The sequence below is a fragment of the Plectropomus leopardus genome, chromosome 14, assembly GCF_008729295.1.
Source record: "Plectropomus leopardus isolate mb chromosome 14, YSFRI_Pleo_2.0, whole genome shotgun sequence".
In the NCBI taxonomy this organism is placed as follows: Eukaryota; Metazoa; Chordata; class Actinopteri; order Perciformes; family Serranidae; genus Plectropomus; species Plectropomus leopardus.
In genome coordinates, this window is record NC_056476.1 from 2,841,630 (window position 1) to 2,855,714 (window position 14,085).

At 38.4% G+C, this 14,085-nt stretch overlaps 1 protein-coding gene across 1 annotated transcript; it reads right to left on the reverse strand.

Moving 5' to 3' along the window:
* Window positions 1–460: 460 nt before the first annotated feature.
* LOC121953808 (phospholipase A and acyltransferase 4-like) lies at window positions 461–4,705 on the reverse strand. The gene is made up of 4 exons (XM_042501033.1): window positions 4,560–4,705; window positions 3,391–3,499; window positions 2,876–3,144; window positions 461–895 (listed from the first exon to the last, which is right to left on the reverse strand). The coding sequence occupies exons 1-4, from the start codon at window positions 4,572–4,574 to the stop codon at window positions 773–775; spliced, it is 516 nt and encodes a 171-aa protein (XP_042356967.1). The 5' UTR covers window positions 4,575–4,705; the 3' UTR covers window positions 461–772.
* Window positions 4,706–14,085: the final 9,380 nt, after the last annotated feature.

The following is a 14,085-nucleotide window of genomic DNA, read 5'->3' on the forward strand; positions in this document are numbered from 1 at the left end:
GTGAATCTTCCCCACCTGCCCCGGCTGTGACGGGGGTCTACATGTGAACAGTGGTGGATTATAGTGCGACACAATGCTGGCACAGAGACAACGGGGGATAAACTCCCCTTAAGCTCCTAACAAGTCCTTAAAAAAAAAAACATTACTAATGTTCACCTGTTCCTCTCCACTGCTCTGTCCGCATTTTCACCATAATGCACTCTGCTTTTGCACTCAGTACCTCGCTGTCAATCAGGATTGTTGCCAAGAAAACAGGTATATTAATCATTTACAGCAACTGTTTGAATTATGAGGCTTTAGTGTAATATGACCGATATGTCTGTATGTAATATTGTTAACTATACTTTTAATATAAATCTGGGAAATATAAATAAAAATGTAAACATTCTGGTGTTTTTCGGCATAGTGCAAAAAGAATATGACATGTTACAATTAAAAGAGTTTTTTCATGAAATGGCTTCTATTTATTTTACACAAATCAATCCAGTAAATATACAATTAAGAAAATAAGACAGTAAAGAAAGAGCAAAAATATGATAAATGGCTCCTAAAAACATAGTAAATTTACAGCTTATAGATTCAATACTTAAAATAAGATTACGTCACTTGTCACTTGATTTTGTGTGTTGGAAGCACTGCACAAACAATGACAACTTTTTAAGTGTGCACATATGCAGTAGTTTATTCACATTGTTTGAATCATAATTTCTGCCAGGTGAATTGACTCAAACAATGGTAAGATCTTTCCTTTAATCTTTCAGTCTCATTGCTGTCACTTGTGATGTCTTCTTTCGTTGTCGTCATCTTTGAGCAAGGAGGCAAACAGAGCGGCACCCAGAGCTACGATTCCTACACCTGCTACAGCCGCGCCTCCGATCACAGCCGCTCTGTTAACCTGCAAAAAACAATTGAGCGACATGCTGAAGGTCAAGAATGGGTTACTGAAAACATTTAACCACACCACTTGTGATCTTTTTTACACACAACAGAGTTTTCAAGTTTTTCAATAGTTATTTCGGATTTGTACCCCACCATAAATCATAGCAAAGACCTTGTCTAATCTTATGAAATGTGGATTAACATAACTTTTCTTGTGGTGCATACAGATGCCTTTCACAAGTATTTAAGTCTTTGAACCCCGAGAAAATTGGTTTGATTTCTCTCAAAAACAGTGTCCCGGAAGATTAGTAGAAATTGGTAGATTTAGAAACTTTTTTTAAAATGCTGTTTAAGAGTACTCTATTTCTTATTCTCATATTATTAAATTTAAAATTATTTTTACAGAATTACTATAATTTTTAGGTTTTTTTTTTGGTTACTTTTTTTTTTTTTAATATTATTATTTTTAATAATAATTAATTATCAGCCAGGCCAATAATCTGTCAACCTCTAATAAATAATGCCCACAAAAGGGGTTTGAAAAGCTATTAATTCCATTAATGTGTGTGATCAGTCATATTTTCGGGTTAGACAGTTCAGGGTTAGAGTTAGCCAGGACAGTTTCATTTCAAAGCAGTTTTACACCTAAAGACAGACAGATTGTTTGACTGACAGGTGTCTCACACCAAGCCATGGTACAAACAGGGAGCACTGTCCTGCAGCTATAACAGATATAACAGCAAAATAAAACCTAATGTAAAAAAATGTTGTCAGTCTGTCTTTTGGATAATTATATATAGATACAAAACAGTGAATGTGACAGACACACTAAGTGGTTTGTTTAAACAAGCTTTTCTGAACCAGCTTATTAATCATCCTCGGTTATTTGAAATATGAGCAATCACAATTTATTTGGCACCACATCTGCTTCCTATCAGCTGAGATAGATTGGGCTAGATTTGTGTATTGTTACAATGGATGAGACACTGAAATGATCCAGTATCCAGGTGCAGACACACACCAGGCCGTGTATCACTTTGATAAAGAGACCTCCTATTGAAACATCAGTAAAATATGTTACAACTACATCTGTTATGCTCTGTTTTGATTAGTAGGGAGGTTAAGCTGAATGACTTATTTCTCTGTCTCTTCTGGAGGTAAAATTATGAAAGAACTGAGATGTTTCAAGAGAATGTAAATGTTGGTCTGTTTATTCATTCTACTGACATATTGCTAATATTTACAGTACCTACACTGTAGTATGTTATGCACATGTTTAGCCATGATCTATAGATATATATTCTTTAAATGTGTGCTGGGAAAACAACATTTAACTTAATTATCTATACTCAACTAAACAATTACTAACACTATCCTTGATGGCTATTGGAAAATTAATAAATGAAACCTAAATGTTTTCACAGTCTATTGAAATGTACTAATTACTTCTCTGGTAGTTTTCATTCTTAGTGGCGGGGTCTGCCATTTCGCTGCATGAATCAGGTTACCGAAACACAAACTATGCATAAATGTCTGTCAGTGTTACCATTTGTGAAGCCTCTCAGTTTGCTTAAGGCTCTCTATGGTAGTATCAGAATTTATTGCCAATGTGAGTTGAACATTTCCTGCCGTTTTACTGTAAAAGCATTCAATTTGTGAACCAAAAATCAGGTTTTATAGTGTTTAATTTAAATATATTTGTGACACAGATTTGTGTTGACATGCCACTGGTCACTTTTGTTGCTTTTCACAAGCAGATCATTTAAAATGTTCGCAGAGTGTTCATGGACAAGAAGAAGGACCTGCTATCATTACTGCATTTTGTGAGACTGAGAACACTTTAAGCTACTCATCAATGCAAATAACACCTCTTACAGAGATGTTATCAATGATTTTTTTCCTTCGTTCTAAGCCTTACCCTTTGTCCTTCCGAGGAACAGACTTTGTATGTTAAGCAGTCATTCAAAAAGAAATAGAAGAGCTAAAGGATACCCACCTGTCGAGACTCTGGCTTGCCGTATCGAAGCTCTGTGACGAAGTGCTCACAGTTGTGAGTGATGGCAGAGTATGGCAGCACCCGACTAACCATCCTACAGGCATCCCTCACGATGAGATGACGCTCGCGAGGCTGGTACTCATCATCTAGGAGGTTGTTTATGATGAAATGATGGCGGCCGACCACTTCCCAGATCTTCTGTCGCCTCACCTGTGCTGTGCTGCTGTCCAGGAGTGTCAACAGGCTACCAAAAGAACTCATATCATCGTCTGTGGGGGTAAAAGATGGAAAATAAGTTAGAATAAAGCAGCTTGGAGATAAAGAAAAAGGACTAATGACAATGAGAGAAAGTGAGAGACAACATAAATTGTTAATTATCAAGTAAGTACATATAATAGATTGACAACGTCCAACTGAGAACTTTAATTGACCAACAAAACTACAATATATTAAGTGGCAGACAGAAGGTTATGTCTTTTAGGATAGCTAAATGTAGTAAATGCAACATGACTCACACGGAGGAATCAAATGAACCACTTCATTTCCACCAATGTAGATGGCCCAGTGCTCATACGTCCCACGGAAGATCTCGATCAGGTCTCCAGGCTTTGCACCATGTTCAAACTGAAAAAACGAAACAAAAAAAAAAAAAAGAAAACATAAACTTGACATGTGGTCAGTGTAAATGGTCAGTACTTAAAGATACCCTCTAAGGTTTCTGACCACTATTAGCACTATGGGTTCACATTTTTCCACTGATCTACAGGCCAATTTTGGAACCCACTGGGTATTGGTCTGATGACGATTTAGCCTCCAATGGCAAAGGTGGTGTAATGGATATCAAGGCCAAAGCTTTCTCTCATGTGAAAAGATCATTGTACACAGTAGAATAAACTACTTGAGAGATGAGAATTGGGTAAGAATTGAGAGATAACTAACCTCTATGACCAGAAATCTGCATATAATGCAGATAAGAAACCTAAAGAAACCTAAATTGATGTCAGATGATAGCTGATGGAGTCTGAAATTGCATATTTCACCTGTTTTGTTCTCCACATGGACTGTTTACCTGCATACAACCAAAGACTGCTCAAATGTGGTCGATACTGCTTGGATTAAAAACAGAATACAAACAGAAACCACAATGCTTCTAATTCCAAAATCTTGTCCACTTGCCTTCAGACACAGGCATATGACTGTCACTATTAACCTAGTCCACATTCTCATTTTGAAACGACCATGGGGAAAGTTGGGCTGTAGGACCAACTATTTTTTGTGTCTCATTGTACACATGAGCACAAATACAAAGAGACGGACAAGTAAGCAAGTAAGCTCACAAACACACATTCCAATTACATTAAAGTCATTTGCAGGTAACTCAAATTATGGGGTAAAAAACATTTCATTCCTTGTGTTTGAGATTGAAGCTGACATTTTCCACTTGTCTTACAGAGGTAACATCTACAACATTTAGTAGCAGATACATGTAACTTCCTTGTAACACATTTTGAACGCACTAGATTTAAAGAGTTTCAAGATACAGAGAGAAAATGTCAAAACTGCTGCACCCATCACAATCTCCCCTTTACTTTTATTTGGCAGAAGATCATCAAATGTATACTAATACGTATTTAAAATGTTGTGTCTAATCAGTGAGGTTCGAGCTCAGCAGCAGAAGACTCACCAGTGTTGGAGCCATGTCTTCAGTTCTTCATCTGTCAGGTGAAAACAGGGGTGACTCTGCAGCCAATTTATCAATGCTGCAGACCGAAACCTAAGCTTGCCTATGTTTTGGAAGCGAAACTTTTCACATGATCACTTGCAATAAATACTGAGTTGCAAACAGACAGAGATTAGATAAGCACATTGGTCCTAACTGAATAACCAAACTACGTGGCCTAGATTTGCAAATCATTGACCAAATGCGTCAATACAAATGTTGTACTTGAGGAAATGTCAGGTGGTGCAGAGTGCAAAAGCTGCAAAGACTAAGTTTCATTTCCTGGGAAGTGTTCAGTCAGTGCACTCCTGCTGCTGCAAGCTTCTTTGGGGTAAAGTTTGAGTGCAAAAGTTTTGCATTGACCTGATGTTTGTGCAAGATTGAAAAAATATCTTATTGAGTCATTGTTACAAAAATGTCATTATTTTCAGACTGTCATTGATAATTTCAGCATCACCATCAGCAAAACCTAACAATTTAATCATTCCAGAGCACATTTAAGAGATAATAATGGCATGGATTGATTTTAATTCCAGCAAAATCAGAAGTTTCTGGTAACTCAATACACAGTGAGAAAATCTGGTGAAAAGACAAAATGCCCTCATTTTAGCACATAAAGAAAATATTAAGTAGCCTGTATATATAATACAAATATCTATCTTTTAACTGGAGACAGAGACCTTCACTTTATTGGCCTTCAGCTGATACAGAGAGTGAAAGATGGACGGGTTAGTTAATGAAATGTCCCTCTGAATTTAATTAACTTGCAAATGAGATGACTCACAAAGAAGTGCTCAAGGCCAAACAACATAGCAAGGCTTTGTAAATAACTTACTTAATTGACTGACTGTTATTCCAAATGTATTAAAAAAAATAATAAATTCAATATTCAGTAAAATAACTCCTTCACCGGGATGAAACAAAAGTGCTCTCACTGCGGCCAGTTATTTTTGCTTAAATATTATTGATCACTTCATGATTTAACAAACTTGATAATAAAGTAGAATTTCTGTCTCAAGGCTGTATGCCTTTGCAGCCCAGTCAAGCTGATGCAGTTCACCTCATATGTAACCATTACAGTTGAAAATGCTTCAGCTATGGATGTTGCTGCAAAGAAGCTGCAAATTCTAAAATGCTGATGCTTCACACATGTTAAACCTGGCAGTGCAGAAGATCTAATTTTTGCATTTGGAAAAAAGAAAGAAAAAAAGAAAGATGTCTTTTCACGTATTTATGCATTACTGTGAACATATTTTAAGCCCTACCTGTATCTGGCACATATATTTTTATAGGCAATAATCTGCCCATAACAACTTGATAAGATGATAACACGTCTCGGCTGTTTGCCTGTCAGCTTGTCTGGTGGTTTATTTGCCCCCTAGTGGCCAAAATCTATCAATACAGCTTTAAATCTAACACACTTGCACAGATGTAGCAGTGGCAGGTGAATGTTGGGAATATCAGACAGAGAGAACTGGAAAAATTACATGCAGGAAAGCGTCCAAGCTGGGAGACCTGGAAGTTAAATTTCTCCCCAGTTCCTCATTAAGTGCTTAAAACAGGAAGCCCTCAATCAGACCAGCACAGGGATCCCACCGGCCTTTTAGCTCTGCAGGATGTTTGGAGAAATTCCCCCCACTCAGATCAATGCTGCTGAGCCTTTTATTAAATACAGCTGTAATACAGTAAGTCCTGCATCCCGGCCAAGAATCTTTTTTCCTTCTTTCCTTTTTTTTTCCTCTGTATTTTCTCTTCACTGTTCTGCTCTCTTCTGGTTGTCTTCACCTCATTGACAGCGGACAGAAGCCAGAAGAGGGATTTGACACCAAACATTCATCTCTCTTCCTGTCTGTCAGCGCTGCCTTTTACCACAGCACCTGTTGAACTGCATGCCACATATGCCGTCACCTGCCCGCTGCTTCACCCAGACTCTCAACATCATATACTGTATGCTTTTTTTTCTTTTCATTTATTTCTCTCTCAGAGCTCTAGAAAAACCCACTTCAGTACAAGTGTTGCTCTTAAGACTGTATATTTGCAGTCTCTACAACAAGTGGGGAAAAAAAGATTCACTTCTATTGAATAACTTATCTTAACACATAAAATCAATTTCCTCACTTTGTCTCTTGCAAGCTAGCCATTTCTTATGTAGGAAATCAAGGTGCTTTTGCTTCTAGTAGTATGTTTATGCTTTTGATATAATTAAGCAATAGTTCATGACAGGCAGTGTGTTGTGGTTTGTAATCACATCACAGCTAAGGTGCTGTTCAGCTCAACACAAAGGACAGAAGATCCCAATAATCCAGCCCATTGAATACTGCTGCCGCTTACAGTGCTTGTGGTGTAGGATCACGACACCAGCATAATATGTAGACATAAAAGCTCACTGCTAAGTGGTAATAAGTAATGACTTAGGATAAAAAACATGCTGGACCATTAAACCATGGCTAAAAAACAGTCAAATTGTTTGATTTAAGCTATTTTTTTAATAATGTCATATAAATATATGTTTTAAATCATAATTTTGTGCTTTTTTTCGCTTAATAAATCTTTTTTCTCGCCTTGTTTTATTTGCTTGTAAGATCGCTTATTCAGTAAAGGGTAATATTTTTCATTGACCTTTTTGAAAGGCAGCAATTAAGTCTTAAGATTGGGGTTATATTTAAAATAACGTATTTGTGCAGCAGCTTTTCAGTCGGGATGTAAATTGTGAAGTTTATAATCATGTACACACCGGGCACGCTGTGTATCTCCAATCATGTATACAAACTCCCTTTCTCGTTTATTTTTTCTCACATTCATGTTCACCTGCTTCACACCTTTTTGTCCTCCATTCTTTCCTTTCCTTATTACACTCGCTCCTGCCCTCTGACTTTTTTTTTTTATCTCTCTCAGTGACTTCACATCCTTTTATTCTTCCCACTCACTCATGACCACCTTCACTCTCACTCCTCCACTGTGGACCTCTGACCTTCACACCGGAAACTTCAGTGTGTGTGTGTGTGTGTGTGTGTGTGTGTGTGTGTGTGTGTGTGAGATGGGTTTAATCAGAGCCTGAGGCAGAAAGCAGAGCTCTCATCTCTGACTAATCCCATCCTTGTGGGTGCAGACTACCTTGTGCGACTGATGAGCAGCGGTAAAACCCTCGGTGAGCTTCGACCGGCGGACATTCACTTTTCCCACCTTCTGATATGTACAGTCGACCTCCTCCACCCACTGCACCCCACTTACTGTAGGTTCAAGGAGGCTATGTCAGATGTTGCCCTTTGATATGCTAATACTTTCCTCTTTTTCATGCCTTTTTAAAGTATCGACTGGTAGCAGTGCAAAGGCGGCGTGATCCCCAGCCAGAGTGGGAGGAGATATTGTACAGAGTGTTCTGCTTAGTCAGTGATTTGCACTTTTTACTTCACCATTTCCTGAAAGAAGAAACCACTTCAGTCGGCTGAGAACAATGTATTTTAAGGAATTTGTGGTTGCGACCTTTTGTAAAGGCTCAACTTTGAGGTAAGTACACATTAAAGTGAACTTTTTTTTTCTATTTGTGTAAATGGAGACACAGTGAGACACATGAATGACTGGAGGTCACATACAGGGCAAGAGAAAAACATTATTAAACAATCAAACATCATACTGCTTTTAAAGCTGAGGTAGGCAGTTTTATTTTGGCATCACTAGGTAAAAAAACCCACAGTATTATTTGTAATTGTTGTAATTCAAGTGTGCTGAGAGAAACTAGACTTCTCCACCTACTTTTGGCTCTGTGTACAGCTTTTTTATAAAATCTAGCCTGTGACGGGAGACTTTGACCAATCACAGATCATTTCAGAGAGCGGCAGTTCCGATTGGCTGTTCTACAAATGTAGATGGTTCAAAAGTGGAGAATCCTGCAGAGCAACCCAAAAAGGAGTCTACAAGAGAGTCTGACAATAAACACAATGTATAAATATCATCACGTTCTTATCCCAACTCATCACATGGTGCCGCTCTGTCAGTGACCTTCTGCGTCTACTTATGGCATTTTAGGAATCCTTCTGTATCGGCTGTTTACGCTCTGGGATGCTGTTACCACAGTGTCAACAAATGCACATGGTGGGATGAAGCAGCAGGTCGTTATGTTTACACAACAGCACATGGCAGCCCCCGCGGATCATCACGATGGTTTGGAGTGGTCGACAAAGTCACAGATGGTTAGGTTTAAGCCAAAGGGACACATGGTAAGGTGTAGAAAAACCCCCCAAACCTCATATCCACACAGGAAGAAAACTTTGGACCTCTGCACAAAAGTCAGTTGTTTGTGAGGTCTATCCATCTCCCCACTTAACCACCACATGAGTGCACTGGTGTTCCTTTTATTATATATATATTATATATAAGTCTTTAGCCTGGGAAATATGTTTGTGGTTGTCCGGTGGGTCTAATATTTTATTTCTTTAAGATTTCTGCCTCCTCCAGCTTTCATAATGACACTTTTATCATCAGACATGATTGCTAATCAGATAGGAAATCACTGACACAATTTTAAAGTTTAAATTTTAAAAGTTTATTTTGAAGAATAAATACAAAGTAAAAACAGTTTACTTTCTATGTAGTAGCTGTCATTATTTCTGTAAATTAAAGTATTTAAGTAATTTAAAAGATTTAAAATACATGAAGGGTACATGATTGCTTGGTTAGTACTCAAAACACAAAATTTTGGACTGAGACGCGACTTAGTACTTCAGTTTACATGGAAACTTACTTGTCTTTTGCAAAACAATGACTTTATGCCACCTCATCTTTTAACTGTCCTATGAAGCCTTATTAAATGTTAATAAACTAAATAAATTAGATTAATTGCCTAATTATTTCCAGCAATATAAAATCTAAATTAAATTTGCCTCATTACAATGTGGAACATTATTTTGAAAGGTACATGGCAAACCTTTTTTTTTGTTTCATAATTTCACTTTTGGATGAAATATCCTGCAGATATTAGGGAAATTAAAATGTCTTTGGTGTCTTGATTAATCTCTGCGGTTCTAACTCAGACTAAACTACATTTTAGAGCCGAAAAAAGCCCAGCTGAAGTCGACTCCTGTATCCATTTAGAACCACAGGCGGGCCGTAAATCATGCCGGCTGTTTGGCAGAGGTCGTGGATCATCGTACAATGGTTAATTAAAGCCAGATCAATCCCAGTGCCACCGGTTCTTTCTTTACAGAGCAGTCCCACGGTACCTTCAGCCCAGCGAGCGATGAGGAGGAGGAGGAGGATGACGAGGCCTGTGATGTTTGCTCAGGGCCAGAAAAGAGACTGCCACTCATATTTGTACAGAGGACAAAGCAACGCAGGCCCTCTGGCACCATATGAAAGATGTGTTTTCACAGCGCGTACAGCAAATACAACTGTTTTTTCTCACTTTCTCTCTCTCTTTTCCAAACGCCATCGCCAAATTTGAGGAAAATGAGTTTTGTGCCAGTTGCCATGGTGATTGGTCAGCGCAGCGGGCAGTGGGTATTCAGGGGGCGGCTGGGGGCAGAGTTCACTTCTTAGTTCCTTATTACTGTAGCGCTGGCATACCGTGCATTATTATACTAAAAGGCAGTTTAGATACTAAAAGGAGAACAATGGTACACACAGAGGTGAAAGAGCAAACAGAGTTTTAAACAAGCAGGAGTTTGTCCACTTTGGGCCAATTAGGCTTCTATCAACTACTTAAACTTGTACGTGAAAAAAAGACGGAGAGAAGAACAAGGATAGAGTGAGGTTTTTTTTGCACCTTGGAGATGACTGCTTCACTTGTCTGGATGATCTACATAATGTGGGTTTCTATTAACCCCAGAATTGCAAAAATTGAAATTGTGAATAGAAAATATGACAAATGGAAAGACGTCAATTTGAAAAAACTCCTATGTATCGTGCTTGCATAAGGTGGTATTTTAGGTGATTTAAAAAAGCCATATTTTGCAAAACTGTAATGGAAACACTTTTTTAGTTTTTCTAGGTCACATGATGCTATGGCTATGTGATTGTCACCGGCTCCCTCATGATGTAGCAGGAGCTACAAAAGCTGTTATTGCATCTCATAACTCTTCAAAAGTTGAGCAGATCATCCAGAAATTTGGAATCCACAATTCCTCTGTGAAATCGTGGAATATCACCTCCCAGAAATCCCTCATATGTGGCCACTTATTGTTCATTATTGTTCGCATAACACACCTATGTTGCCCTTGGATTGGAAATAATGACGGCTAGTGCAATAGCTGCAAATAAACCTGCTGATGTTTTGAACATCCATCGCCATGCGTCTTTGAATGTTATTGCGAGAGGAGAAGTTGCATAACATCTCTTAATGGAAATGCACTCATCTTGAAATTGTTTTTCCCCGACATTTTGAAAATATCACCTAAGTTTTGTGCAAATCTGTATTGGAAACCCACCTATAGTCATACCATCTGCAGGCAGCAAGCACACACCTGCAGGTAAACACCCAATCACAAACATGCAAATGCAGATAGACATATCCAAAAAGTACACATGGGTGTGACACATGAGAGCACAAGTAGTAGCACACACACACATACAGCAAAACTTAAAGGCTACTCATCAATTCACTGAATGCGGCCGCAGCCTGCAGAGGGAGGTCAGGGTTGCATTCAGGGTCAGATCGGTTCCTGGGGTTGTCGGGAACACTGTGTTATGAGTTGTCTTGGTTGATTGGCCCAGAGCAGGAAGTCTGCACAGGGGACCAAGAACCCTTTTCACATCACCCATCATCCCATGCTGCTCGCTGCTCTGAGTTTTACTGGCCGAAGCTGCAGAGAACTCATTGGCTTGTCATGTGATTTCAAAGATGACAACTCTACAGAAACTGGCATTTTTTTCTTCTTTTTTTCTCTCCACGTCTCCTCTCAGAGAAATTCTTGGCTGAGAAAAGATCCAGAGGAATGGAAGATAAGAGGCGATTGTTTTTTTTATACTGCAGCATGTGTACTCGCTGTCACTGCTGCTGCATGTCTGAGAAGACATTTGGGAAAAATCTAGTTTTGCTTGTAAAACAACAGAAAATATTCACGACTTAGATCTGGCTCTTTTCTAGTGTTGGGGCTCGATCACAGCGGGACTTTAAGTATAAAAGTTTCAGACTTAAATCAGTTTATTACGATGGAATTGCTGTGTTTTGCAATGTTCAGATCTGGTGAACTCTAGAAGAAATTTGTCAGCCCAGTTTCTGAAAATGTTGTCATTGTGCATTTCTGTAAACTATGAACATGTTACATTTACACATTTCATACATATCATATTTTTTTTTTTTCAAACTGACTGTCATTGGGGAGTAGCTAATTTTTCAGCTACTTTTTGGCCTTCAAACTTGCATGCTTTTTAGCAACCTGTCGTTGTGTTTCGTTGTGCAGCTTTTTAGGCCCAAAATGTGCATTTATGAGCGATGCAGCTCTTTTTCCAGGCAGCTTTTAAGCCCCCAAATGTGGATTTTGTTTTTAGCGACGTGTGTCTGTGTTTTCTGCTGCTTTTTAGGCCCCAAATGTGTGTTTTTGGGTGACATGTGGTTCTTTTCCAGTGGCTTTTCAGCCCTCAAATGTGTTTTTTTCTTTGTTTTTTAAGCAATCTGTGACTCTGCTTCCCGTTTCCCCATTTTCTTTTTACACACAGCAACCATATCACCATGTCGAAGCAAGCCTGAATATTGCAAAAGTGGAGCTAATTTCACAAACTAACTAAAGAAGTCAGATAAATGGACTGTGTGCTTCTTTTTTTGTGCTGGAAAAAAAGTGTAGAGGAAATAAACTCCTCAGAGTTGAGTTAAGTGTCAGATTTAGCAGGCAGAAGGTAGAAGATGATTCACAGAGAGAAAAAGACGCTGCCTTCTGCTCGCCGTCTCCTCTGAGATCGCATCCATGTGACAAAAAGAAACGGTGGATATTTTAACCAGCAGGCAACAGCTGAAAGGTGCCCAACTCCCGGTGACTCATTGCAAACACAACGCTTTTACACGTCTGTTGGGGTGGAAATTATACCCATGAGAACAGAAGAAGAAGCGATGAAAAGAAAAGTGGCTTTTTCAACTTTATAACAGTAAAAGTAATAATGCACGACAGTTTTATATAAAGAAAGGTACCAGTGATTCAACCTGCAGCCAGTTCATGAAAGCTTTTTACATTTGTGGTCTGAACACGCAACGTCTGGTAGCGCTTTCCCAGGAAAATGTCGCTTCATGTCGCTCGAAAATGAGGCGCTAAACGCGTCTGGTTTGGTCGGAATAAAGGGAAGAAGAACTTTGCATGCGAAGTGATAGCAACCGAGAGTAACAAGAAAAGAAAACATGATGAGATCCACAGAGAGGCACTGAAAAAGACATCATAGTTACATCACACCAGAGCAATGAGCAACACGCAACAAGAAAAGAGACAAGATTTGTTTATCTGCATCCATGGAAGTGACAAAAAAATAAATTAAAATAAAGATGGGAACTTAGCTGTATTTGTGAAGAAAAAGAAATTGCAAAATCAATTATTTCTCCCCCTTTTCTTCTGACACAAAATGTTAAAATATTGTAGTGATGAAGTCTAAAGATGATGAAATAATATTTTTAAACATTTTTTATGATGCCCACTGTATTTAACCACAAGATGTTATTAATAAATTTTTAGGACTGCATATTGAAGCAGTTGTTTAATGTATTAATACAATGCCTATATTTGCTATCAGTTTCACCTTCCAACATTCAAGTTCAGTTTCAGTTTTTAAAACAGTCCTGACAAGAATTAGTTAACTTTTTGGTGTTCTTGTAGGTTTTGCCAGTGATGTATTGTGCAGGAGAAACTTTTATATGTTTTAATCTTTTCTTTTTTGGCTTTGTTGAGACTTTCTTACAAGTTATTAGCATTTCTTCTTTACAATTTATAAATCATGCACCTCTTTCTACCTCTTTACTGGACCACATACAGGAGAGATCCTGCATCAGATATCTTTTGCTGCTGCCTGTCTTGGCCAGGACACTCTTGAAAAAGAGATTTTTTTCATTTTCAGATGTTTTTCTGGTTAAATAGAATGAAATAAATAAAAAGACTTATGTGGTCATATTTTGGAGGAGGACAGAGAGCAGTTAAATTGTGCAAGATTTCAGATGGAAGATCTTCAGAGGAGAAGTAATTGATGATTGTGACGCATTTGTTTTTTTATCCAGAATTTTTTTTTCCAAACATGCTGATAAGCTCTGATCGAGAAGGTGGAGAGCTGTCTCATTTCTCCAGAAACAGAATGACATCACCGTCACTTCATCATAAAGCTTTCCAGAAGTGGAGCTGGTGAATAAACAAAACATATCTCAGCTAGATTACAGTTTGAAGTGGCCAGTGAGTGATTCTCTGAAACATCACCAGCTGCTTCTGCTGATGGAAACTGTTCCATGTTTGCACCGCTCTCTGTACACATGAGGTGAGAGTGCTGGATAGTTTTATCTGGATAATAAGTGGCGTAGCTGTAAGTC